A 25,158-nucleotide genomic window follows, 5' to 3' on the forward strand; every position below is an offset into this window, starting at 1 on the left:
TTCATGATTTATGGGAGGATGTCAAAATATCAACATTAACAGGGGTTAAGGTTGATTCCAGCCCTCAGGGATAACTTTGGGGAGTTTGAGGCTTTAGTGGGGGAAATAACTTCAGACGTGGTGGAAATAGCAAGAGAACTAGAATGAGACGATTAGGCGGGGCCTGAAGATGGGACTGAACTGCTGCAATCTCAGGATGAAACTTGAACGACGAGGAGCTGCTGCTTACGGATGAGCAAAGAAGGTGGTTCCTTGAGATGAAATCTGCTCCTGATGAAGACACTGTGAAGATTGTTGAAATGAAACAAAGAATTTAGAATATTCCATAAATGAGTTGATAAAGCAGTGGCAGGGTGTGAGCAGATTAACTGATTCTGAACAAAGCTCTGCTGTGGGTAAAACGCTACCCATCAGCATCACACACTCTCGTGAAAGGAAGAGTTGATCAACACAATAAATTTCGTTGCTGTCCTATTTTTAAAAATTGCCACAGCCACCCCAGCCGTCAGCCGCTACCACCCTGATCAGTCAGCAGCCGTCAGCATTGAGGTAAGACCCTCCAGCAGCAAGAGATTCGGACTCGCTGAAGGGGCAGACAATCGTCAGCGTTTTTTAGCAATAAATTACTTTTCAATTAAGGCATGTGCATTTTTAAAGACATAATGGTATTTCACACTTAATAAGACTACAGTATAGTGTAAATATAATTTTATAAAGCACCAGGAAACCGAAACGATTTATGTGACTTGCTTTATTGTGATATTCACTTTATTGCCGTGGTTTGGAACTGCAGCAGTAGCCTCTCTGAGATAAGCCTGTGCCGGTATGTTGGGGTGGGCATTTTACACATTTAAAGCAGCCATTTCCACGTATTGTTTTTATTCTAATATTTTTAGTATATTAATAAACAACATAAGAACACATGTCCTTCTTTTAGAAAATCCAAAGTGTAAAATTCACATTTATAGAACGTAAAATAGAGCAGAATATTGGCCTTATAATAGCACAAACCTCCTAAAGTAGTGGTTCTTAAACTTCAGTATACCTCACGATCACACAGGGAGCTCTTTAAAATCTCCCGTGGACCTGAACGAATGAGCCCTCCCAGGAGACCAAGTGGAGGAGGCTCAAGATATCACTCCCAGAAACTCGCTCCCTCAGCAGGCAGTGGTGAGGGCAACATGAGCAGGGCCTTCCTCCACCCCTCCAGGGCCGCAGCTGTGATGCATGTGATGAGGAACCTTCCTCCGTCTCTCCTGAGATGCAGCTGGGATGCACATTGCTGGGGGAAAATGGCAAGGACGCCAGTGAAAAGCACTGGGTAAGAATCGGTCCATTAGGCCCAGAGCATTCAAGTGTCCTGCTGGAAGCAAGACTCAATCCTCGCAGGGTGTCACCTCTGCTGGTCTTGCTGCTTTCACGAGTGAAGGAAGCTGCTGGCGCCGACCTGTGGGCTCTCTGTGACGAACGTGGTTTCATTTTGGTGTAACTTGGAGCCACCGCAGCCTGGGGCAAAACAAAAGCAGGTCTCTTCTGTCTCAGCGGGAGTTCCCTGCCAACCTTTCGTGGACAGAGCAGCGGGGAGTGCAGTCTTGCCGGCCTTCTCTGTGCAGGGCGAGGTCTGGGCCAGGAGGCTCTGCAGCTGAGACCAGGGCAGCCCTGTCTGGTCATCCCCACGCAGACATCCCACCCTCCCACTGGCCCTGCCGCTCTTCTGTGGACCAAGGGCACGGTGGACGGCAATGCTGTTTCACTTGGGTTCAGGCCAACTGAACGACATGGGCTGGAGTCAGAGGACTGCCATTGTCATTCACCCTGCCTCCTTTCTCTGAGTATCACAAAGGCCTCGGGGACTCAGACCTCTCAAGGAGCAGTATGGGGCCCCCGTGTTCTCTGACCCTTGCCTATTTCCTTGGCCCCCATCTCCATCCTGCCATCCCTCACAGTCTCCCTGGCCTAGCTTCTTTCACAGCCCTGGGTCCTCAGGCCTGGCCAGGTGCTGAGTGTGGCCACTTTTCTCCAGGGTTTCCAGCTTCCAGGCTCCCCATACAGTACAGAGCAGACTGTGTGTAACGTATCGGGTGAGCTATGAAGTCTAACCCTACAATGAGCCCATCAGCTGACCTGAAATCCAGGGTGTCACCAATATCACAACTGCTGGAGAGCTCTCCCCATCCCATTCTGCCCTTTGCTTCCCCACCAGCAGATCCACCAACCTCAGCCTGGGTTGATCATGTTCCTTTTCTATGGTGTTTTATTGCATGAGTATGTGCATATATATATCTTTGTGTGTGTGTGTGTGTGTGTGTGTATATATACACACACACACACACACAAAGATATATATATATATGCACATACAAAGATATTGTTTAGTTTGGCTTGTTTCTGAGGTTTATAGAAATAGCATCATATATATTCTTCAGTGATGGCTGTTGCCCTAATCATTGTGTATCCGCATCTTCATCCATATGATTTTGTTTGGCTGTGGTTTGTTGATTGTGATTGCTGTATAGTATCCTATTATGTGGCTGTAACAGAATGTGTTCATGCCATCTTTATACATGGACATTTGGTGTAACAGAATGTGTTCCTGAGTCTTTATACATGGACATTTAGTTGCTTTCATGGGAAGTACTGCAGTGAACATTCTGTATGATTCTTGGTGCACCTGAGTTAAAGCCTCCGGAGGGTGTGCGTGTGGAGAAGGGTGTGCATGTGGAGGGGACTGCAGAAGCATACAGTGTGCAAATGTTCAGATGAATGAAGTGACAACCAATTTTTTGAAATGGTTGTTTTAATTTATAATCCCACCAGCAACAAAGGAGTTACTTTCCATCCACATCCTCAACAAGTCTGTGTTATCCGACTTGGTCTCTGCCATGCCAGGTAAAAACCTGTGTTAAAATGAAAACTTGTAGTTCTGGTTGTCAGTCTCCTAATGACCATATGGTTTAGCTTGTTTTTCTATTTTTTATCTGCCATGTGAGTTTTTTCTCCTGTGAAATGCCTGTTCATGTTTGTTGCTCATTTTTCTGTTGGGGTGTTTGTCTTTTTGTTACTGATTTGTAGTAGTCCCCTGTGGTTTCTGAAGGAAACTATTTTATTGTTTATATGTCACTCATATTGTCTACCAATTTTAGGTTTGTCTTTTTCATTTTCTTTATGAGATATTTTGATGAACAGAAGCTGTTAATTTTAAGAATGCCTTCCCTAATGTGAGGATTTTAAAGATATCTTCCCTTTATACTTTTAAAACGTATGAAATTTGCCCTTCACAGCTAACCGTTTACTTACTAAGAAATGGATGTTTCATATATGATGTAAGGCAGGAATCCAATTCATTTTCCATATGAATAGCCAATCGTCCCAGCACTATATATTGAAAAACTTCTGTTCTCATTGATCTGTGATGTCATCTCTGATATATACCAGTCTCCGTTTTTTTTTTGTTTTGAGACAGGGTCTTGCTTTGTTGCCCAGGCTGGAGTTCTGTGGTGTGATCTCAGCTCACTGCAAGCTCTGCCTCCCTCATTCAAGTGATTCTCCTGCCTCAGCCTCCTGAGTAGCCGAGATTACAGGCATGTGCCACCAAGCCTGGCTAATTGTTTTGTATTTTTTTAGTAGAGACGGGGTTTCACCATGTTGGCCAGGCTGGTCTCAAACTCCTGACCTCAAGTGATCTGCCCACCTCAGCCTCCCACAGTGCTGGGATGACAGGCATGAGCCACGCACCCGGCCAGGCCAGATTTTCTATTCTGGCTTCTGCACTGTCGGAATTGCTAGAGCTCTGTAAGTCATGATATTTGGGAGGACCAGGCCCCCACGATTCTTGAGAAGTTTCTTCAGAAGTTTTGTGGCTGTTCTTGGTATTTGTTGTTTCATAGCTTGTAGAATTAATGTGTCAAGTTTATTGATAAAACCTGTTAGGGCCTTAACAGAGCTGTGTGGAATCTAAGTCAGTTTGAGGAGAACTGGCAGTTTTGTGATTTGAATTTTCCCGTCTGTCAACTTGGTCTACCATTTCACTTGCTTAGGTCCATTTCAAAGTCCTCCAATAAGATTTTATGATTTTCTCCATACAGCACTTGCTCATTTTTGTTTTGTATTTGTTCCTGGTTACTTTATTTTCTGTTGCTATTGTACATGATAGCTTTTTTAAAACTGCTGTTTTCCGGGTGATTGCTGCTGGCTTACAGAACTGCAGTGGATTTTCATGAACTGGCACCATGCACTCACCTTACTAAGATCTTTTATTTCTAATAGTATATCAGTAGATTATTTGCAGTTTCTGCTGTAAAAAAACCTATCATTTATAAATGATGACTGTTTTATGCTTCCCTTCCAAGTTTTGTAGCTTTTATTTCTTTTCTTGTATTGCTGCGGTAGTTTAGCCCCGTAGTGCAGTGATTAACAGAATCAGTTATAGTGGGTCTCTTTGTCTTATTCCAGATGGTAAAGGGAGTGTTTCTGACATTTCTTCATCAGGAAAGATTTATGGTAAGGGTTTTTCTGGCCCGTCTTTTCTCAGGTTAAAGAAACTTCAGTTCATCCCTAGTCTTCTAAAAGATTTTTATGACTGTTTTAGAATAGTATCAAATGGTTGTCTGCCTCTGGTAAGATGACCATATGGTTTTTCTCTTTCATTTTGTTAAGACAGGGAAATACATACATTTGCATATGTGTAATGTATACATTATTCTGTTTCTAAAACCAGATTCAGTTATGCATTTCTGGGATAAACGCAATTCCATGAGTAGATTTTTAGTTCGCTAATATTTGACTTAATCTTTTTATGGCCATGTTTACAAGTGAGAAACGTCTGTGTTCCTCTCTTGTGTTATGCCTGCTGAATTTGAAATCAAAGGTATATTGGGCTTACAGAATGAGTTGGGAAGCTTCCCTCTTTTCTGTCTCAATTCCATTTTGAAAGCATTTTTATAAGTGTGGGATGACCTTTTTTTAATGTTTGATATAACTGTAAACCTTTCTTGGTATTTCTTTGTGGGAAAATTTTAATCTCCTGATTAGATTTCTTTCATAGTTAAATGTCTGTTTAGACCTATCTCATCTCAAAATGAGATGTTTCACTTTTGGAAATTATGTTTTCTGGGGATTTGCCAATTTCTTTGGATTCATTATTGTTCTTTTTCATCATCTTAAATTGGATGTTTAGCTCATTAATTTTAAGCCTGTGTTCATTTGAATCGAACCTCAGAGCTATAAATGCCCTACTAGATCTCACTTTTGCTTCCTCTCACAAGTTTCAAAATAGTCAATCATTCAAGTATGGCTTTATTTCTATCGCAATCTTTTTCTTTGATGAAGGAGTTAGTTCGAAGTACATCTTAAAATTTCCAAATATATATAGGCAGTTTCTTCATGTTTGTATTGTTGATTTCTAAATTAATTGCACTATGGTTAGATAACATAAAATGTACAATGCTATTATTTTGAAATTTAATGCAGTTAGCATAAAGCCCAGTATATGGTTAATATTTGCTTCAAAGGAATGTGTATTATTTTCTGATTTGGTTCGGCATTCTATGTCTATCTAATAAATTAAGCTTGTTGAATATGTTATTCAAATTTACTATATGTTTACTTTTTTTCTAATTGAAAAAGCAATAGTCTAAAGAGATGTGTCAAAATCTCTCACTTTGACAGTGCATTTGCCAATTTCGCCTGCAGTTTTATCAACTTTGCTTGTGTGTGTGTCTTCCCTCCCGCTCTCCCTCTTTCTCTCTGTGTGTGTGTGTGTATGTGTGTGTGTGGTTCCTCTCTCTCTCTGTCTCTCTCTCTCTATATATATGTGTGCATGTATCTTTTCTCCTTTATTACACATTTTTCCTTTGGGAATCTATGGAGATCTGCTTTTTTATCTATTTTAAAAATTTTTGTTCACTCCATTGTTGTTCTTTTGGTGATTGCCATTGAAATTTTACTTTGCATTTCTAACATAATAAATTTGAGTTTAATACTTCAGTTTCCTTCTCAACAACATAAACCTTAGAACACTCTTTTCCAGACTTTCAAACTATCATTGTTCAATATTTTGGCTCTATAATTTTTATAACTCCAAGTTAGATATTGTGGTTATTACCTTATAGGCAATGTTTGTTTAGATTTAACATATATTTAACATTTTATTTGTTTGTCATTTCTTCTGATATTTTATAACTTCCTTTTTTAAAGTAACAATTTATTAGGAAAAAGATCTATCTCAGTGTAAAGGAACTGGTTCTGCTAAAACAATGCATATCTAACAGACATCTAAAATAGTTATAGAACATGTAATCTATATGTAATACATGCTACACGCCACACGATATGTTATGCATAAGTCCATCATGCCCTTATGGGATTAGTTTCCACCTGCTTAGAGCACATTCTTTAGAACTTCTTTAGGAAAGTTTTATTGGAGTTTAACTCTCAGTTTCTGTTTCTTTGAGAATGTTTTATTTGCTCTCATTGTGGAAAGACAGTTTGGGTAGACAGCAGCAGAATGACAATTTGTTTTTAGAAGACATGATTCCACTGGATTCCAGTTTCTATTTTTGCTGTCGAAAATCTGGGCATGGCGCGGTGGCTCACGCCTGTAATCTCAACATTTTGGGAGGCCGAGGAGGGTGGATCATCTGAGGTCAGGAGTTCAAGATCAGCCTGGCCAACATGGTGAAATCCTGTCTCTACCAAAAATACAAAAATTAGCCAGGCATAATGGCACACTCCTGTAATCCTAGCTACTCGGGAGGCCAAGGCATGAGAATGGCTTGAACATGTGAGGCGGAGGTTGCAGTGAGCCGAGACTGTGCCACTGGACTCCAACCCGGGCAACAGGGCAAGACTCTGTCTTGAATAAAACCAAAACAAAGAAAAAGAAGAAAAGAAAATCTGTTAGTCTTATTGTTGGCTTCATAGGTGATCTGTCTTCTGTTTGTCTTCAGTGTCCTGAAATTTTTTTTTTCTTTTTTGAGATGGAGTTTCACTCTTGTCACCCAGACTGGAGTGCAGTGGAACAAGCTTGGCTCACTGCAACCTCAGCCTCCTGCCTCAGCCTCCCAGGTAGCTGGGATTACAGGTGCCTGCCACCATGCCCAGCTAATTTTTGTATTTTTAACAGAGACAGGGTTTCACCATGGTGGCCAGGCTGGTCTCGAACCCTTGACCTCAGGTGATCCACCCGCCTTAGCCTCCCAAAATGCTGGGAGTAGAGGCGTCAGCCACCATGCCTGGCCTCAGTGTTCTGACGTTTTCTTGCAGTGTGTCTATGGGTGGATTTCTTTTTATTTACCCTGTTTGGAATATATTATGTATTCACGACTCTCATCAGTTCTTGCAGGTTTTCAAGCATCATCTCTTTAATTAATCATTTTTCCCTCTTTTTGGTCTCACTTCCTAGAACTATGAATAGATATTTGTTAGACCTTATTCTATAATCTCTCCCTCTTAATCTTTCAAATATTTTTTGCCTCCCTGTTTTTCTGTTATGCATCCTGGACAGTTTCTTCAGCTCTAACCTCTAATTTTGATGCCTCTGCGGGTGTGAGTCTGTTTTGTGTTCGGGTTGTGCGTGCTGACTTTTGCTCATGGACGCGTTCCTCTGCGTGTGTTTGCTGCTCTTTGGCCGTGAGCTCAGGTGTGGCTGATGTCACTCTGTGAGAACCCGGTAGTGTTTACTACTGGCTCAAGCTGGGGGTCCCAGTGGGGAGCACATTTGCCGCCTCTGCTGAGCCTGGAACCCCAGCTCACCTCCTGGCCCAGACAATCTCTAGGTGGTTCTGCTGTGGCAAGTCCTCCCAGGGCAACCGCACCTTTTCCATTTTATTATGGGATTTCCCTCCTCTGAATTCAGGTCACCAGGGGAGCCTTGAAGAAGTCCCTTATTTCATTCAAGCCCGATACTGGCAGGAAAACCAAGTCTCAGGCAGGATTGGATGGTTTTGTTGGTGAGGACCCTTCCGAGTGTCTGGCCTGCCTTATTGTCAGAAGTAGAAATCCCCCCCGACTTTTCTTCAGTGTGTTTTTAACGCATAAAACAGGCCAACAGGGAAAACGAGTTTCTTCCTCCCCTCCTCCTCCGCTTCCTTTTGGGCTGGGTTTTGAGACAGAGCATGCATTCTAGAGGAGGCAGGTCCTTGCGGTTGCTTTTATTTCAGTAAATGAGGCAGAGAAAAAGAGCAGAATGGGGAAAGTCCCCCTGAGTGGAATGGCCCTGCTGATGTGATGCAGAGAAGGCAATGCCTCCACTGTCAGAATCTTGTCATTGTGGGGAGAGAGCTCCGTAAGACAAGGTGTCTATAAGCAGAAAGTACATCTGCATGAAAGATGCTATTCCATGATGGATTAGCGTCAGAACAGTTTGCACCGTGCATCCTAACACACAGGCCAATTAAATCTGCTCCATATGGCCCGTGAGCATGGGGGCCGTTCCAGCTCAATCGACTATTCCCTGACTCTTTTTACCGCTCCCATGGGCTTGTCTGGATGGCACGTTACTCTCAGTAAAACGGAGGAATAATGAAAACAAATGCGCTGCACTTTGGCTAAAGGGAACTGCTACCTTTTCCCTCGTTTTGCTCTTCTGTTTTTGTGTTTTAAAGGAGGTGGTAGCGCACATGTGGACTTTGGAAAGAAAAAGAACCGGGAAAACGTAGATGGCTCGTGTGCTGTCGAGGAGAAGGCCGCTCCGAGGGGTGAGGGCGCCTCTGTGGTTCTGTGGCCCATGAGAGCGGCTGGTGCGCCCTGCAGGGCTGACAGGGCCGAGGATAGAACATGCCGCTTTCTAATCACCGGTCAGAAGCGTGGGTCGGAACAGAGGGTCCGCTCCTGAGCCCGCGCACGCGCACACACCGCCGAGAGCTTCTAGGGTGCGTTTGATTGTGGTGGTGACTCTAGCGACTCCGAGTTAGAGGGATCCTGTTTTGTCTTAGAATTTTCACCAGGTGCGTTTTTAATTATAGCAGGGAGAGATGGCATTGAATGTTTTGCTGTTTGAGCCTTCCCATACAGCTCGGGTTTAATTTATGAAATTGTTATGACAAGTCTGGCATTAAGAAAAGAAAACATATTTTAGGTGAATCTGATTCGTGTTTCCAAGCCCAACTTTCATGTAAAAATTCCCTTTGTCTGGTGAAGCTAGAGAGCTTCTGGCACCTCCCAACTCTTCTGTGGCACAGTTGTCACCTGAGGTCTACTGGGTACATTACATTGAAGCGAATAAACTAATGCATTCTAACATTTATTTTCCTAACACATTTGTTCTGGCCATACAGCAACAGGCTATTTGCGATTGCATATTATAACGCATTCTTTGCAACTGGAAAAAGTACATATTTTGGAAAAATAAGCATAGGACTCATTTGACTTTAAATCATCTGATTAGTCTTAAAATGCCTTTTAAAGGAGACCTCTAGGCTTAGTATGCTGAATGCGGGTTGTCCATGCAACTTAAGGGAGGATTTCTTCTGTTTATTTAAAAATAATTCCTAAACATAAAACTGATGACTTATTTGAATATTACTTAAAGAAGATTCTTATCATTTAGAGATATATGCTGAAATATTTGGAGATGAAATAGTATGATACCTGAGATTTATTTCAAAATAACCTGGTTTAGGGATTAGTGGGTATGACTGAGATAAGATGGTGCTGCACTGAGGGTGCTGGAGGGAGCGGCAGGACTGAGGACCGAGGGTGCTGGAGAGGGCGGCGGGACTGAGGACCGAGGGTGCTGGAGGGGGGAGGGCAGCAGGACTGAGGACCGAGGGTGCTGGAGGGGGGAGGGCAGCAGGACTGAGGACCGAGGGTGCTGGAGGGGGGAGGGCAGCAGGACTGAGGACTGAGGGTGCTGGAGAGGGGAGGACAGCAGGACTGAGGACCGAGGGTGCTGGAGGGGGGAGGGCAGCGGGACTGAGGACCGAGGGTGCTGGAGGGGGGAGGGCAGTGGGACTGAGGACCGAGGGTGCTGGAGGGGGCAGCAGGACTGAGAACTGTTGGTGCTTTCGCATATGTTTGAAAATTTTCATAATACACAATGTAAAATGTTGCGTTAGAGGAAACATTCTTCCTCTATAAATTTCACTTGCAATTTGTGTACAAATTACCTTCTAGTTTGCTTCTCTTCTTATCACTGCCAGGTTTCCATTACAGCCACTGGAGAGTTTCTAAGAAGCGGGTCCCCAGATGACTGTTTTAATGTGATTCAAAACAGAGAAGGGATTGGAGCCATGGACAGACAGCACAAGATAGAACCGAGGGTGGGCTGGACTTGAGAGGGTCCTTAACGGAAAGAAATCACTCTCGGGGGATGCCTTAAAGTGCTGCATTTTACACTATAGACCACGAGCATCCTGGAATTTCAAGTTCTGTTCCATTGATCTTTATGTCTATCCTTATGCTGATACCAGATGATCTTGATCCCTGTAGCTTTATAGGAAGTCTGAAATCCAGGGGCATCCATTCTCCAACTTTGTTCTTTCTCAAAATTGTTTTGGATTCTTCAGGTCCATGTAAATAAATAGTTCAGTTTGTCAATTGCCACAAAAGCATGCGGATATTTTGATAGTGATTGCATTGAATCACAGCAATTTGTGGAGACAATATGTAAATAATATTGAACCTTTCAAAGAGCACAGGATGTCTCTCCATTGGTTTTGCTCTTCTACGATGTCTGCGGTTTTTGCTGATGAAAACTCAGTGATGTTTTGTAGCTTTCAGTGAACAAATATTGCACGTCTTGTTATATTTAATACTATTTTATTATTTTTGATGCTATTGTAAATGGAATTGTTTTCTTAATTCAATTTTCAGGTTGTTTATTGATATTATATAAAATATAATTGATTTTTGTGTAATGATATATCTTACAATCTTGATAAGCTTGTTTGTTAGTTCAGTAGGGTTCTTTTTTGTAAATTTCTTAAGAGTTTCTACATAGAGGATTAGGTTATCTCCAATAGACAGTTTTATTTCTTCTTTTCAGTATTTATGGTTTTAACCCTCTCCTCCCCTTCCCCCTCCCTCCCTTCCCCCCTCCCCCTTCCTCTTTCCTTTCCTTCCTTCCTCCCTCCCTCCCTCCCTCCCTTCCTCCCTCCCTCCTTCCCTCCCTTCCTTCCTTGGAAGGAGTTAATCATGAAAGACTGAGGACTTCCCTCCTAAGATGCTGAACTAGACAAGGCTGGCTGTTCTCACCCCTTCTCCTCCAGCACAATGTGCGAAATTATTGTTACAAGTCAGGCATTAAGAAAAGAAAACAGGCCAGGTGCAGAGGCTCACGCTTGTAATCCCAGCACTTTGGGAGGCCGAGGCGGGCGGATCATGAGGTCAGGAGATCGAGACCATCCTGGCTAACACAGTGAAACCCCGTCTCTACTAAAAATACAAAAAATTACCCGGGCATGATGGCGGCGCCTGTAGTCCCAGCTACTCGGGAGGCTGAGGCAGGAGAATGGTGTGAACCCAGGAGGCGGAGCTTGCAGTGAGCCGAGATCGCGCCACTGCACTCCAGCCTGGGCAACAGAGAGAGACTCCATCTCAAAAAAAAAAAAAAAAAAGAAAAGAAAAGAAAACATATTTTAGGGTGAATCTAATTCACATTTTCAAGCCCAACTTTCAGTTAAACACTCCCTTCGTCTGGCACAGCCAGAGAGCTTCTGGTACCTCCCAGCTGTTCTGTGGCACAGTTGTCACCTGAGGTCTACTTGGTACATTACATGGAAGTGAATAAACTAGTGAATTCTAACATTTATTTTTCTCCTCCAGCACAACGTGAGAATAGACAGCTTTGTCTTGTTTAACATCTTAGGAGGGAAGCCCTCAGTCTTTCATGATTAACCGTGATGTTAGCTGTAGGTTTTTTGTACTTGTCCATTAAAAGATGGAGGACATTCCTTCTTTCTATTTCTTGTTTGCTGTGAGTTTTTATCATGAAAGGTATTGGATTTTGTTAATGAATTTTTCATATCTATTGATTAACTGATTTTCAGATATTAAACCAATCTTGGATTTCTGGGATATACTTTAATTGATCCTGGTTTATAATCCATTTTATATGCGGTTGCATTTGGTTTGCTAATATTTTGTTAGGGGTTTTTGTGTCTATGTTTGTGGGAGATATTGGTGTGAAGTTTTCTTGTAATGCTTAATCTGGCTTTAGTATCAGGGTGATCCTGGCCTCATAGAATGAACTGGGGAGTGTTACTTACTCTTTGTTTTCCTGAAAAAGTTGTGTAGAATTGGTATTATTTTCTTCTTTAAATATTTGATAAAGTCGACCAATGAAGCCACTGAGGACAGGGCTTTTCTTTTGGGAAGATTTTTAAATGTCTTTACTTGTTGTAGGCCTATTAGGATTTTCCATTTCTTCTTAAGTCAGTTTTGGCCATTTGTGTCTTTCTAGGCATTTTTGCATTTCGTCTTTATTGGCGTATGTTTGCTCATACCATTCCCTTAGCACAAGGTGGTGATGTACCCTCTCATCACCAGCCTTACTAACTGTACCTCCTGTCTCTTCGTGGTCAGCCTGTTTCTGGATCTCTCAACCACAGTGCTGGTAACATTTTGGGCTAAATAATCCTGTCTTTGAGGGCTCCACTGTGCATTGTAGACTGTGGCTGACATGCAGCTGGATTTTGCAGGTCAGATCTGTTTAGGGTCAACGGCTATGTGAGGAAAGGAGAGGAATCAGGGCTGGGTCGAGGGAGATGCATATCGCAGTGTGGTGAAGCCAGCTGAGCCTCGGCCAGGCTCCAGAGTGAAGGCGGCCTTCAGAGAGTTCCCCGGATGCTCCCTGGCCTTCTCCTCCTGTCTTGCTCATCCCTGGATGGGGCTCCCTACAGCAGAGCTCAGCTCCTCCTCCCTTGGGGCCTCAGACTCGACCCCGCTTCCTGCTGCTGGGCAGCAGAGGCTTCCTGGGGTGGCACTTCTGTGGTTACCCCATGAAGGCACTTTCTGAAGTTTACACACGAGGAAGACCCGTTTGAGGCCATGAAACATGCACTGTGACAGTGACGAGCCTAGGGTTGCATGGATTCATGGTCCTGTGGAGCCACATTCCAGCATCTTTTGGGGGAGGACACTCCCTGCCGGGCAATGAGGAGCCGGTAGCAGGGTCTCCCCTCCCCGAAGATGGGCTGGACACAAATAACCCCATTTTCCACTCTGTCCACACCTGTATGGCTGAGGCTGCATCTCAGCTGGAAAGTTACACTTGAATTCTAAATAATAATAATTATTGTTTCTGGTTATTTTGAATCCACTGACAAAGACCTTTACAAAATAATTGCACTGATCAATCCCATTTGAGGTGCAGGGGAAGATTCTTGAGTTGGGGTGTGAGGAGAACATTAGGGGAATTCTGCAGTGGTGTTCTGTTTAGTAAGTATAATTGCAAGGAGTGTATCATGTTAACACGCCTGACGCAGTGTCTTGTAATAACACATGGTTTCTATCAAGAAGCAGATGGTTCTTAGCCTCCCCTTAGAATAAAACATCATAATTTAACCACACCCACAAGCTCCACTGCAGAGTGAGAGCAAAGGCGTATGCTGCACGCTTCAGATCTGTGTAATTGCAGCCTGAGAACACTTTTTAGGGAGAAGTGCCCTTAAAAAGAAACAACTTATTAGAATATCAGATAAAAGAGTCCTGGAAGCATGGTGTTTAGTAGCAACTATAGCTGTGGCTTACAGAAAAGCACAAATGAAACATTTCTATCTCGAAGACTTGTGGTCGCTGGATGTTTTAAACTTCATGTTTCTGGACAAAGTAAAAAAGACGCTCACTGTGCTTCAGATGCTTTAATTTCACCATAAGAAGACGCGAACAGTGTTTTTCTGCTCATATATTGAAACCTTTCACAAAAGTTCTTTTAAAAGTGGAGCTATAACTCGAACCATATAATTCATGCCTTTAAAATGTCCAGCTCAGGGTTTTTAGTCTATTTACAAGGACGTGCAGGCATCACCGCTATTCACTTCCGGAGGGTTTTCATCACCAAAAGGAACCCGGGACCCTCAGGATCAGGAACTTGCTTCCCCGTGTAATGGAAGCAGGCGGCCACTAGATGGAGACCTCTCTCCACCGCCTTGCAGGTGGGGCTCGCACCCCAGGGAGGTCGGAGGGCGAGACTCCGCGCAGGACGCCGGCCTCAGCCCCGTGGCACCTGCAGGCCTCTGGGCACCTGCCTCCGCCCCTCACTTCTCGCGAGACAGTTTCCCCACATACCTTATGCCTAGTCCTGTCCGTGCAAGAGAGGCTCTTTAGGAAGAATGTGCACACACATTCTTTATTTTACTAGTTACTTATTTCTTATATATTATCATATATTAATTTGAATGTGTTACGGAGAATAATATAACAGGCACATTAATCCATGATGTCACTCATTTTGTTTAGAATGAGCCTAAGTTGAAAAGCAAAATTACATTTAAAATTAATTCGAGAAACATATTAAGTGACTGTCAGTTGAGGTGCAGACCTGGCCAAGTCCTGTGGGGCACCCCAGCTTCTGGGCTCTGAAACAGCGCAGGAAGGATGCCTGTGGGAGAATGAAGTAAAAATCCCTGGACTTCCACGAGAATGGGACAGCCCCCTTCCAGGGGCAGATGTGTGCTCCACATTACCTGGGAATCGTCCACCCGTTGATCAGGGATGACTCTGTGTCACCTGCTCTCCCCTTGGGCCTCCAAGCAGGAGGCCCTTGATTCACTCGTGGTCAGCCGCGGGGGAAGAACTCCTCAGTCCTGGGGAGGTTCGTCCTTGGATAATGCAGTCAGGAAGCTGGCTCTTTATGGAATTGGCCATCCCAGGCAGTGCTTGCAGTTATGGGGGCGAGAATACAGGCTGAGGGGCTGAGGGGGTCTTTGGGTGGCAATGGCCATGGACGGGGCTTAGCTTACAATTTTGAAACCTGGAAATCAAGGTTTTGGAAACAAGCCTGATGGTCAGACGTAGGCTGAGTCACTCGGTGTTTTGGGGCCTCTTTCTGCTGGGGATGCACCAGCTGGGAGGGGAGGCAGCAAGTTCACCTGCTTCCTGTTTCCCCTTGGGGCTTGGGCTCCTGTTCCCCCACGGGGGGCTTCTTGTTCTGCCACGGGGGCTTCCTGCTCCCCATGCTGCCCCGGCCTCTGCCTGTGCCGCTGTCAGCCAAAATCGCAGGCCTCAAAGGCTTCACGTGCTCGGGGTAGGGTTTGACTTGAGTGGCAGTCCTGGGAGGTTAGAGGCCTCACCCCTATTTTTTAGATGAGAGAAGTGACATTCAAAGCATTTAAGTAACTCTCTGGTTACTGGGGAGATGGTCTGTGAGCTTTGGTTCTCTAACTCCACACTTTCTTTTCATATATTCTACATTCTCCGAATTATTTTCACCCCAGGGGGGTGAGGTGCTTGCCTGTAGACACATGTGCTCTTGGCCACCTTCTAGCGCGGTAACTACCCACTGTGTCTTGGGGAGAGTGTGGAGTGAAGAAACCTGAGACAGCCCAGGATTTCTCCACCGCACACAGTGTTGCAATTTTTTGAGGGTGGGGGTGGAAATTCATGCACTAATTGCCTTTATGAGAACAAATGATGGCGTTGTGTAATGTTATTGTATAAAGGGAGTGTTATTTCCTATTATTAAGCATCTGCTTAAGATGCTTGGGGGAGAATATAAAAGTCGTTTAAGAAATATTTGTTGAGGAAATAAATGAATAAATAAATTAGATAAGAATAGCACCTGGTCTCAAAGAATCATCAAGCTAATAAGATCTTCTATCGAGCTTATAAAAAACAAAGTTCTACCAAGAAGCTGGCATGGCTCTGTGGTCTTTCATGATTTCCAAATCGTAGAACCACCGTCCACCTCTGCATTCCCGTTTGCAACTGAGGGTTCCACCAACCCCAGAGGGGAAGAAAAATCACAATACAATAAAAAAAAAAACAATAAAATACCATGTAACCAGTGTTACACGGTAAATACACCACATTGCATAGTTCAAGGTATTCCAAGTCATCTAGAGTGGATGCCCCTTTCCAGGCGAGGCCCCGCCCCCATTCCAGGCAAGGCCCCGCCCCGTGGGTTCTGGCGTTGGGGGTTCTGGGGCGCCTCCCCCGGGGGGGTCACGAGGCAACCTGCGCGCCCACAGGGGCTTCTCGAGTTTGCCCCTCGCTGTCCCCACACCAGGGCAACACTGGGCCTTCAGACAGGGCGTGTGCAAGATGAAAGATGAAATTCATTTTCCCATCTCCATAGCATCCGACAGACAACGCCGGCAAAACCCAGCCTGGTAAAGAGGGAGAGAAGGAACCAGGCTCTGGCAAGGGAGGTGCCGTGGTTTCCCCAGAGGGCGCAGTGGAAGACTTCCGAAGGGCCAGGTTCCTCCTCAGGGTGGAGGGGGCGGCGCTGACCGGGCCGAGACCGAGCTTGGGAGGAGCAGGTGCGGCTGGAGGCCCTGCAGGGTCCCGGCTGAGTCCGCAGTTTTAAATCAGAACGGGACCTCCGGGCCTGTCATCGTCCTCATGGTGAGAGGCCTGGAACCCGAGGCCAGGAGACCGCTGGAGGCTGGGACAGAGCCTGGGGAGGCTAAGGTGAGCCCAGCCTGCCCGAGGTCTGCGCTGGGGCCTCACTGCCCCGTCTCCTCTCCTCCTGACAGTCAGGGGCGTTGATTAGCAGAAAACCCAATGGCGCTGGCGGCAAATATGAAAAATGGCACCGTCGTCCGTCCCTCGATGTCCCTGGGGGACGCGTCCCAGAACCTCGAACATGGGACCAGTCCCCACACTCAGTCCCTGCAGCCAGGAGGACCTGCCATGTGCAAACTACTGGCTTAATAAATGTACCCGTGTAGTTTAAACCTGCATTTCTCAAGGGTCCACTGTAATTACAGTTACCACTCAACTAAACGAGTTAAAATTTTATAGACGTGTGTAAAAAGTGGCTTAAAGAAAGATAAAATCATGTTAAAATACAGTGAAGGCTGAGTATAGGCCCAAAATAATTGAAATCAGGATATTGAAGAAGCACCTACACCCCCATGTTCCTAGCAGCTTTATTCACAAAAGCCAAAAGGCAGACACCACCTGCATGTCTATCCAGGGCGGAATGGACCTACACAATGTGGTCCTTCCTACAGTGGAATATTCAGCTTTGGACAAGGAAGGAAAATCTGACCCAGGCTATACCATGGATGAATCTTGGGGACGTCATGCACAGTAAAGACAGTCATGTGTGAGTCTCACTCACAGGAGGTCTCTGGAGTCCACGGGTCCATAGAGACAGAAAGCAGGTGGGGGTGCCGGGGGCCAGGGCTGAGGAGTGAGCATTTCGCGGGGACACAGCTTCAGTTGGGAGGAGGAGAAAGTGCTGGAGATGGTCGGTGGTGAGGACTGCACAGAACATTGTGAATGTGCTTAGCCCCCTGGACCGTGCCCTTACAAATGGTTAAAATGGCACATTTTATGTTATTTATGTTTTACCACAATTTTAAAAACAGTGGAGGAACCCACCGCTCTGGGAGGGACTTGCTCAGCCTACGGCTTTATTTGGGGATTTGGAAAGTTTCAGCGTGGCTACTTGTTACAGAAGGAGGGTGCAGTGGGCATCTGGGGGGCATGTAGGGCTCTTCTGCGGGGCCCCCAGTTTCTCCAGAGGTGCCCTGATACTCTGCGGTCACAAGGATACAGATGAGTGGGTTTTTGTTCGGATCCTCCTTTTTGAATGGGAAGGAGGAATCCCAGAGCCAAAGTGAGTGACTGACGTCACACAGGCTCAGAACACACCGCCAGCCTGTGCTCAGACGCTGCAGGGAGGACCCTTGAGGCAGCCGCACCTGGAGTCCCTGCCCCAGCTTTGCCCACCACTGTGGCCACATGCGGGGCCCTGCTGAGGAAAGAGCCCTGTGCTGCCTGCACGGCACACACGGCAGCGTTCCGGTGTGCCAGTTTGTGCCACAGCCCTTCCCGACTTTCCGTGGTCCACGGTAGCAGGGTAGACAGCACTCCCTTCATCCCACGAAAGGCATCTGTCACTTAATTTGAGAAGACGTCACTCTTTTCTAAGTGCCACTAACCCATTCGAGGTGCCCCAGTCCCCCACTTTCCACTCAGACTCCTATGTGGGACGGTTGTGGCTGTGGGGTGTCCCTGTGTCTCCGGGGTGACTTGGACCTCCAGAGAACCCCTGGCACAACCTCCAGCTGAAAACAGGAACAAAGAAAGTGAGCTTAACATTCCGGCTGTTTCAGACAACGTGTTTCTCTTTGTGGGGGGCAAGGAGGGCAGGCAGACACCTGAAACCATTTTTATTCATCAGCTCAAGTTGGTGGGTGGCAGGGTCATGTTGAGGGAAAAAAGCCAAACTCTGTAAAATGTTTAGAGAGGTTTCTTCTGAGCCAAATATGAGTGGCCAAGGCCTGAGGCACAGTCTCAAGAGGTCCTGAGAACATGTGCCCAGGTTGGCTCAGACATTTGGGGGGACAGAAGTTACAGGCAGACATCAATCAGTACATGTGAGGTGTGCATGGGTTTGGTCTGGAATGGTGGGATGACTCGAAATGGAGGCCTCCAGGTCACAGGTGTATTTGAAGGTTTTCTGATTGGCAATTGGTTGAGAGTTATTATCTAAAGACGTGGAATCACCAGAAAGGAGTGTTTTGGTGAAGGGGTTTGGAGACCAAGGTTCTTATGTAGATGAAGTCTCATAGGTGGCCACCCTTGGAGACAATAGATGGCAACTGTTTCCTTTTTAGACCTTTAGAAGGTGCTAGACTCTCAGCCAATCTCTTCAGCATCAGAAAAAGGCCTGGAAAGGGAAGAGGATGCTCTACAGAATGTGAATGTCTCCCACAAGAGACAGCTTTGCAGGGCCATTAAAAAATATGCCAAATAAATATACTTTGGAGTAAAATATTTGGATCCTTCTAGGGCCTCCTCTTGGGCATACGATGCTATACTAGAGTCAGGTGGGAATTTGGTATCTTATATTGCTACCAACAGCCTGTTTGTCCGCCTTAAGATCTCTGTTTTAAAGTTCATACTGGTCAGCTGTGAGTGAATTCCAGCAGGAGGAGGGTAGAATGAGGCATCTCCAGCCCCCACTCCCTCGCCAGCCTGTGCTTCGGACGCTGCAGGGATGACCCTTGAGGCAGCCGCACGTGGCCTGACCTCGTTTTTCAGGTTTCTTTGAAATCCCCTTGACAGAGAGGAGGATCCATTCAGTCGGTTGGGGGCTTAGAAGTTTATTTTTGGTTTACAGTCGGGACAGCAGACACCAGCGTGGCAGAGCTGGGTTCTCCTGGGCACCCAGGCCATGAGGAGCAGCCGGCCAAACTTCCTTAAGGCAAAACACATGCTTTTTTCTTTTCTTTTTTTATGTTTTTCTTTTTTTGGCATCAAACTTACGAAGAAATATCTCTACCCAACTTTACTGAAACTTTAAAGCTTGTAAAAACTTCTAGGTCAAAGTCCCTTATTTACACTCCAGACGTTGGCAAGTTTCGTTGAGGCACAGATGCCAGCAAGTGGAAGCGGAACTGAGCCAAGCTTTCTCATCTTAAATCAAAGACGAACATTGAAAACGTTTTGGGCTCTAGGTAGAGCCAAGCCCCAGCCCCGCCGCGTCTGGGCACAGGAGCTTCGGGACGCACGGAGGGGCCCGGGGACCTCCCGGGAAGCCTCGGTCCAGGGCCTTCAATGGCTCCGAGCTGCTCTGCGTGGATGTGGGGTCCACACGGTTTATTCCCATTCGGGACTGGAGCCCGGGTCCCTGAGGGGGGGCCTCACTTCCAGGTCCTCACTGACGTCCGCCGGAGTCACCGCTACTGCAGTGGGCACGGCCAGCCCCGGGTTTCCACGTGGCCAGGGCTGCACCCGGCGCGGACCCCAGCGCTGGGAACACGCAGCTGTCCAGGCCCCGGGCCCGAGGCCCTCCGAGCGGGCAGCACCTCCTCCCACCTGGAACCCACCAGGCCAAGCTCCCCGTGAGCGGTTCGGAGCGCATCGTCCCCTCCCGGAGTGGAACGGCCCCCGGGAGCGGCTCCTTCTGCCGGCGGATGGCGAGCGCGCCGGTGACATTTCACAGCAGATTCGAACCCGCAGAGCCTTCTCGGGCGGAGAGCAGGGCCCGAGGCTGCACCGCTCCGGGCTGAGGCAGGAGCGCCCCGCATCTGCTCGAGGGCCCCGCGCCGTCTCCCCGCGTTCGTGGGCGCTCCCCGGGGGCCTCGTTCTTCTGCGTGGGACAAATTCCTGCAGGAGCAGGAGTCCTTCCCGGAGACGCCCCCAGGCCGCCCGTGAGGCTGAGCCGCCGGCCTCGGGTGGGGAAGGCTCCCTGGACGGGGCAGCGGGGCTGCGGTTGCTCTTCCCTCCCCGCCCACTCGTGTCCGCGCGTAGCGCCCCGGGCCCAGGCCGCGCCTCGGCAGAGTCCCCCTGAGACCCGGGGGGCGCCTCCCGAGTCCCCGACAGGCCCAGGCCCAGGTGGCCGTGGAACGTGCCACGGGCGCGCAGCTCCGCAGCCAAGAGCTGGACGGTCCGGCCGGGTCCCCGAGGCCCCAAGTCCTCTCGCAGCGCAGGCGGCCCCAGAGGCAGCTCCTGGCCGGGGTCTGGAGCGCGCAAAGTCAGAGCTGGTGCGGGTGCTGGTGTCTCACTGGGGTGGGCCTGAGACCGCCCCTTCGAATTACAGCCGTGGCCACAGAGCGTGGCTTCCCCGGACTCACCGCGAGCCAGGGCGGGCTGCGGCTTCCAGCGCGGAAGGAGGGCGGAGCTGGGCCGGGAGATGCCCGCTCCCCGAAGGCCCAGCAAGGCCTGGCCCTGAACCTGCCTTAGGAAGGAAACGGACCCTAAAGACAGAGAGAGACGGGATTTTAAAATGCAGCATTTCAGAAGATGTAACCCTTTATTAAGACCATTTCACACCTTGTAGACGTTGGCGTGTTCTAGGTAAATGTCTGTCCCCTAAAGGGACTTCGTCACTCGGAGGCCTGGCCGGGCACCCAGAGACGCTCTGCAGGTGCGGAGGGTCCGTGTGGAGGCCGCGTCACTCGGAGCAGGCTGCGGGCTATTGGTTTGTTCATTTAGGTTTTGGATTTTTTAGTGGCGGATTGTCGTTTATTTTAATTTCAGGTGGCTTTTCTGATGTTTCCGAGTTTATAATAGCTCTTTGGGCCTCATCATGCTGTTTATTTTCAACATCTTTTAAAATACAAGTGTAAACTAGCACTGAATTTAATTTGCCTTAGTTTCTTACCAGTTCCAAGCTAAAATATTACTATAAAATCCATGACCCCACTGAAACATGCGCTTGTGCTTTAGAATATGAAAACCTTGTGACGTGTGATGCAGGGGCAGACGGGGCCGTCAGTGATGGTGCAGTTGAGAGGCTGCTCCCGGGGAGGGATCAGGATCCACTGTCTCGGCCGGCCGCTGTCTCTTCATTCTCATCCCATTACCCCAGGCCCTAAGGAACGGCTGGATTTGGGTTTGACTGAGTAGCTCCATCCCTGTCGCGGAGCACAGGGGACAGCACTGCGGAGTCTCCACTCTCTGTGGATGTTTTGCCAGGGTTTGCAAGGAGGAGTAAAACTTGTCCCGGCCGCTCAGGTGTCTCTCCCAGGTTAAGACAGGCGCTGGTCACTGTGCCTTGTCTGCTGAGGGCCTACCCAGAAGTGTGACCATCCAGGGATGGGGTGTGCACTGGTGCCATGCACGGCAGAGTGGCAGTGCTGAGACACCATCTGGGAAGGAAAGCTCACTGACTCAACAAGGAAGCACCAGCTGTGAGGCCTGAGTGGGCAGCACAGACACTTGGGGTGTTCCTAATGGGACTGGACAAGTGTGGATGCCCTGGCTGGGACCCTAGTGCAACAGAAAGGGGGCAGGGGCCAGTGGGCCTTCCTCTGCATGGGCTTCATTCTCACTGGAGGACAGGAGGGGGCAGCTGGGCGGCCCAGGGAACAAAGCCCAGGTGACTGTATCCAGGCGCTGTCCAGGAGCCACGGTCCCACCAGGGAGGGAGACAGACAGTGAGCCACACGTGAGTCATTGGGTCATGGGCTGTGGAAGAAACTGGCCAGGAGTCCGTGGCTGGGGGCAGGGCAGCAGGGAGAAGCTCACTGAGAAAGTGACTTTGGGGGAGGGGGGCATGGTGCATTTGGACCACCAAGGTGGAGAAGCTGGGCTGGAGCCGGGGGCACGGCAGGGGCCAGGATGCCGGCCCAGGGATGAGGGTGGGTGTGCCAGTGTTCTGCTCAGGCCCGCTGGGGAAAATGTCTTCTCAATCCTTCTCTGCCAGCCACTAAGGAGCTCTCCAGGAGACATGGCTCCGGGAGAACTCGCCCTGCCTGCTGGGCCCCATGCTGCATCCCCAGGGCCATGGGATGACCCGGAGCTAAGGGTCAATATGCTTGAAGGTCCATCCAGCAGAAAGGAAGCTCCTGGAACCTCGGACTCCACTGTAGGGCATTGCCTGGGGGGCGGGTTGTTCCCTTGGGGTCACTGGGAATGCTGTGCAGGCTCCTTCCCAAGGGGACCCACTGGAGAGGGCGCTGTGCCCCCGTCAGCCTCCTCCAGCTGGAGGTGCACACAGCCCAGCGAGATCGAGGGCAGCTGCCAGCAGGGCTGACCGACATAGGCCAGGGGATGTGAGGCCACAGTTCACCACCACCATCACCATCATCACCACCATTATCATCAGCATAACTATCACCATCACTATCACCACCACCACAATCATCACCATTATCATCACTATCACCATCACCACCACCATCACCACCACCACCACCACCATCACTATCACCATCACCACCACCACCATCACCACCATCACCATCACCACCATCATCACCACCATTATCATCAGTATAACTATCACCACCACGATCACCATCACCACCATTATCATCACCATCACCACCACCACCACCACCATCACTATCACCATCACCACCATCACCACCACCACCACTGCCATCACCACCATCACCATCACCACCACCACCACCATTATCATCAGTATAACTATCACCACCATCACCACCACCACAATCACCACCATTATCATCACTATCACCACCACCACCACTACCATCACCACCGTCACCACCACCACCACCACCACCACTATCACCGTCACCACAATCATCACCATTATCATCACTATCACCATCACCATCATTATCACCATCACTATCACCACCATCATTATCACCATCACCACCATCACCACTACCACCAACAAAATAAACCAGAGAAGAGTTGTTTAAATTAATTTATATAATTTAAGACCTGCACCCAAATGTATTACAGATTGATTAAAAGTTAAAAATTTTGAATTGAATTATAAAACAACTAGAGGAAATTAAAATGAATGCTTTTCTTTCCTGGGGATGGAGAAAAGCTTTCTAAACATGAAAAAAGAAAAAACAAAGCAAAGGCAAGAAGTCAGAGAACAGCATAAACAAATTTCAAAACTGCAATAATAATCTGCAAAAAAATTATAAAATATATTAAATCAAAGTTTACTAGTATTCATATATCAATCAGGAAAGAGTGACAATCTTATTAATAAAAATGGACAAAAATAGAAATCGAAACTTTATTTAGAAAAGCCGTAAATGTTCCACTTCAACAATAATCCCAGAGCTGCAGATGAGAGCAGCCGTGAAATCCCGTTCTTGCCTGGAGTGCTGGGCGAGGAGGGCGGCCACGGGCGAGGGATCCTCGTGGGTGCATCTCAGCCAGGCCACGGGGCAGTGTGAATCCCAATGCTAACCACATCTGCATCCTGCTGCCATCCTAGGGCTCCTCCTAAGGGATGATCAGAGCAAATCCCAGAGGCTCACAAGTGAGGCTTTCACTGCAGTGTTACGATCATCACAAGTGCCACAGGCATCCAGCAAGACGGAACAGCCCCCGGACGGCAGCCGAGCCGCCTCACAGAAGCGCCAGCCCTTGAAAGTCATATTTTCAAAGAATGTGCAGTGCCATGGGGTACACATTGTGACTTTAAGTGAAGGGGCTGACACACAACTGTACATATAGCATGTATGATTATTTGTGCAGTCGATATAATACTAAGAGCTGACACTTGTTAAGCATCTGTGCGAGCCCTGGGTAGGCTTGTCGTGTAGGATTTCACAGCCAGCCGTGGGGTAGATTCTGACCCAAGCAGCCTGACTTTAGTAGTTTTCAACACAACTTTATCCTGTCCCCCTTGTGTACACACACACACACACACACACACACACACACACACAGTCATGCTCACAGGTGGAAGGAAATCCACAAAAATGCTGACGTGAGCTACCTCTGGTAGTGATGCTCTGAGTGATTTCTAGTTTCTTTCTTTTATTCTGTCATACTTTCCACATTTGTATAAGAGCATGGCTTATTTTTCTGAGGGGAAAAACACATTTTAGCACAGACCTGAGGAAGAGCTTTTTGTTGGGTATGAAGACTCCTGAACCTCCCTGTGTGTTCGAGACTCATCTTAGGGAGCCCCTAGGTTTCCCCCTGACTTTTTCTTGGTCAGCACTTGGGTTTAAACATCCAGCTGGCCACCAACGGGCTTCCTGAGAGGGGAACGGAAGGCCTGATGGGAGATAAGAGGTCTTGGCTCACCTCGCCACCCTCACAGGCTACATCCTGTGGGCCCAGCACTCACCTGTCCACAGACCAGGCCCTGCAGCCAGCAAGCCACATCCGACGCCCCCAAGGCCCTCCAGGCCCTGGAGCACGGCTCGGCCGCCCAGCGCATGTAGGGCACCAGGCCGTGTGGTTTGCAGTTGACCTTATTACACTCTGAGACAGGCTGCCATTCTGGGTGCTCAGCTATTTCTTAATTTTGTGTTATGGACGTCATTCAAAACAAGTTTGTTTTTTTTTTTCCTAAAATGACTTTAACTCAACGTTCTCTTGCATGAAAACTCACAAGCAGAGGCTTTACCCAAGGAAATCCTTAAAAGAAAGAATGCACGGACCGGCCTGGCCAGATTGGCTCCAACCGTCGGAGCCAATGGTAGGAGGACACGCAGCCCCACCACCATCGTTCATCCCACCAAGCACAGGTGCAGACACACACACACGCACACACACACATACAGACACACACGCACACACGCAGCCCCACCACCATCGTTCATCCCACCAAGCACAGGTGCAGACACACACACACGCACGCACACA

At 47.7% G+C, this 25,158-nt stretch overlaps 1 protein-coding gene across 1 annotated transcript in view; it reads left to right on the forward strand.

The window, feature by feature from the left end:
- The window catches only part of LOC116468450 (uncharacterized), a 40,900-nt gene extending 21,468 nt beyond the window's left edge, over positions 1-19,432 (forward strand). The window contains exons 3-5 of the mRNA XM_032152024.2: positions 16,235-16,503; positions 17,078-17,209; positions 19,235-19,432. Coding sequence (XP_032007915.1) covers positions 16,235-16,388 — 154 coding nt within the window. The 3' untranslated portion in view covers positions 16,389-16,503; positions 17,078-17,209; positions 19,235-19,432. The remainder of the gene's footprint in view (positions 1-16,234; positions 16,504-17,077; positions 17,210-19,234) is intronic.
- Positions 19,433-25,158: the final 5,726 nt, after the last annotated feature.

This window comes from Hylobates moloch, unplaced genomic scaffold (genome assembly GCF_009828535.3).
Source record: "Hylobates moloch isolate HMO894 unplaced genomic scaffold, HMol_V3 SCAFFOLD_5, whole genome shotgun sequence".
NCBI lineage: Eukaryota > Metazoa > Chordata > Mammalia > Primates > Hylobatidae > Hylobates > Hylobates moloch.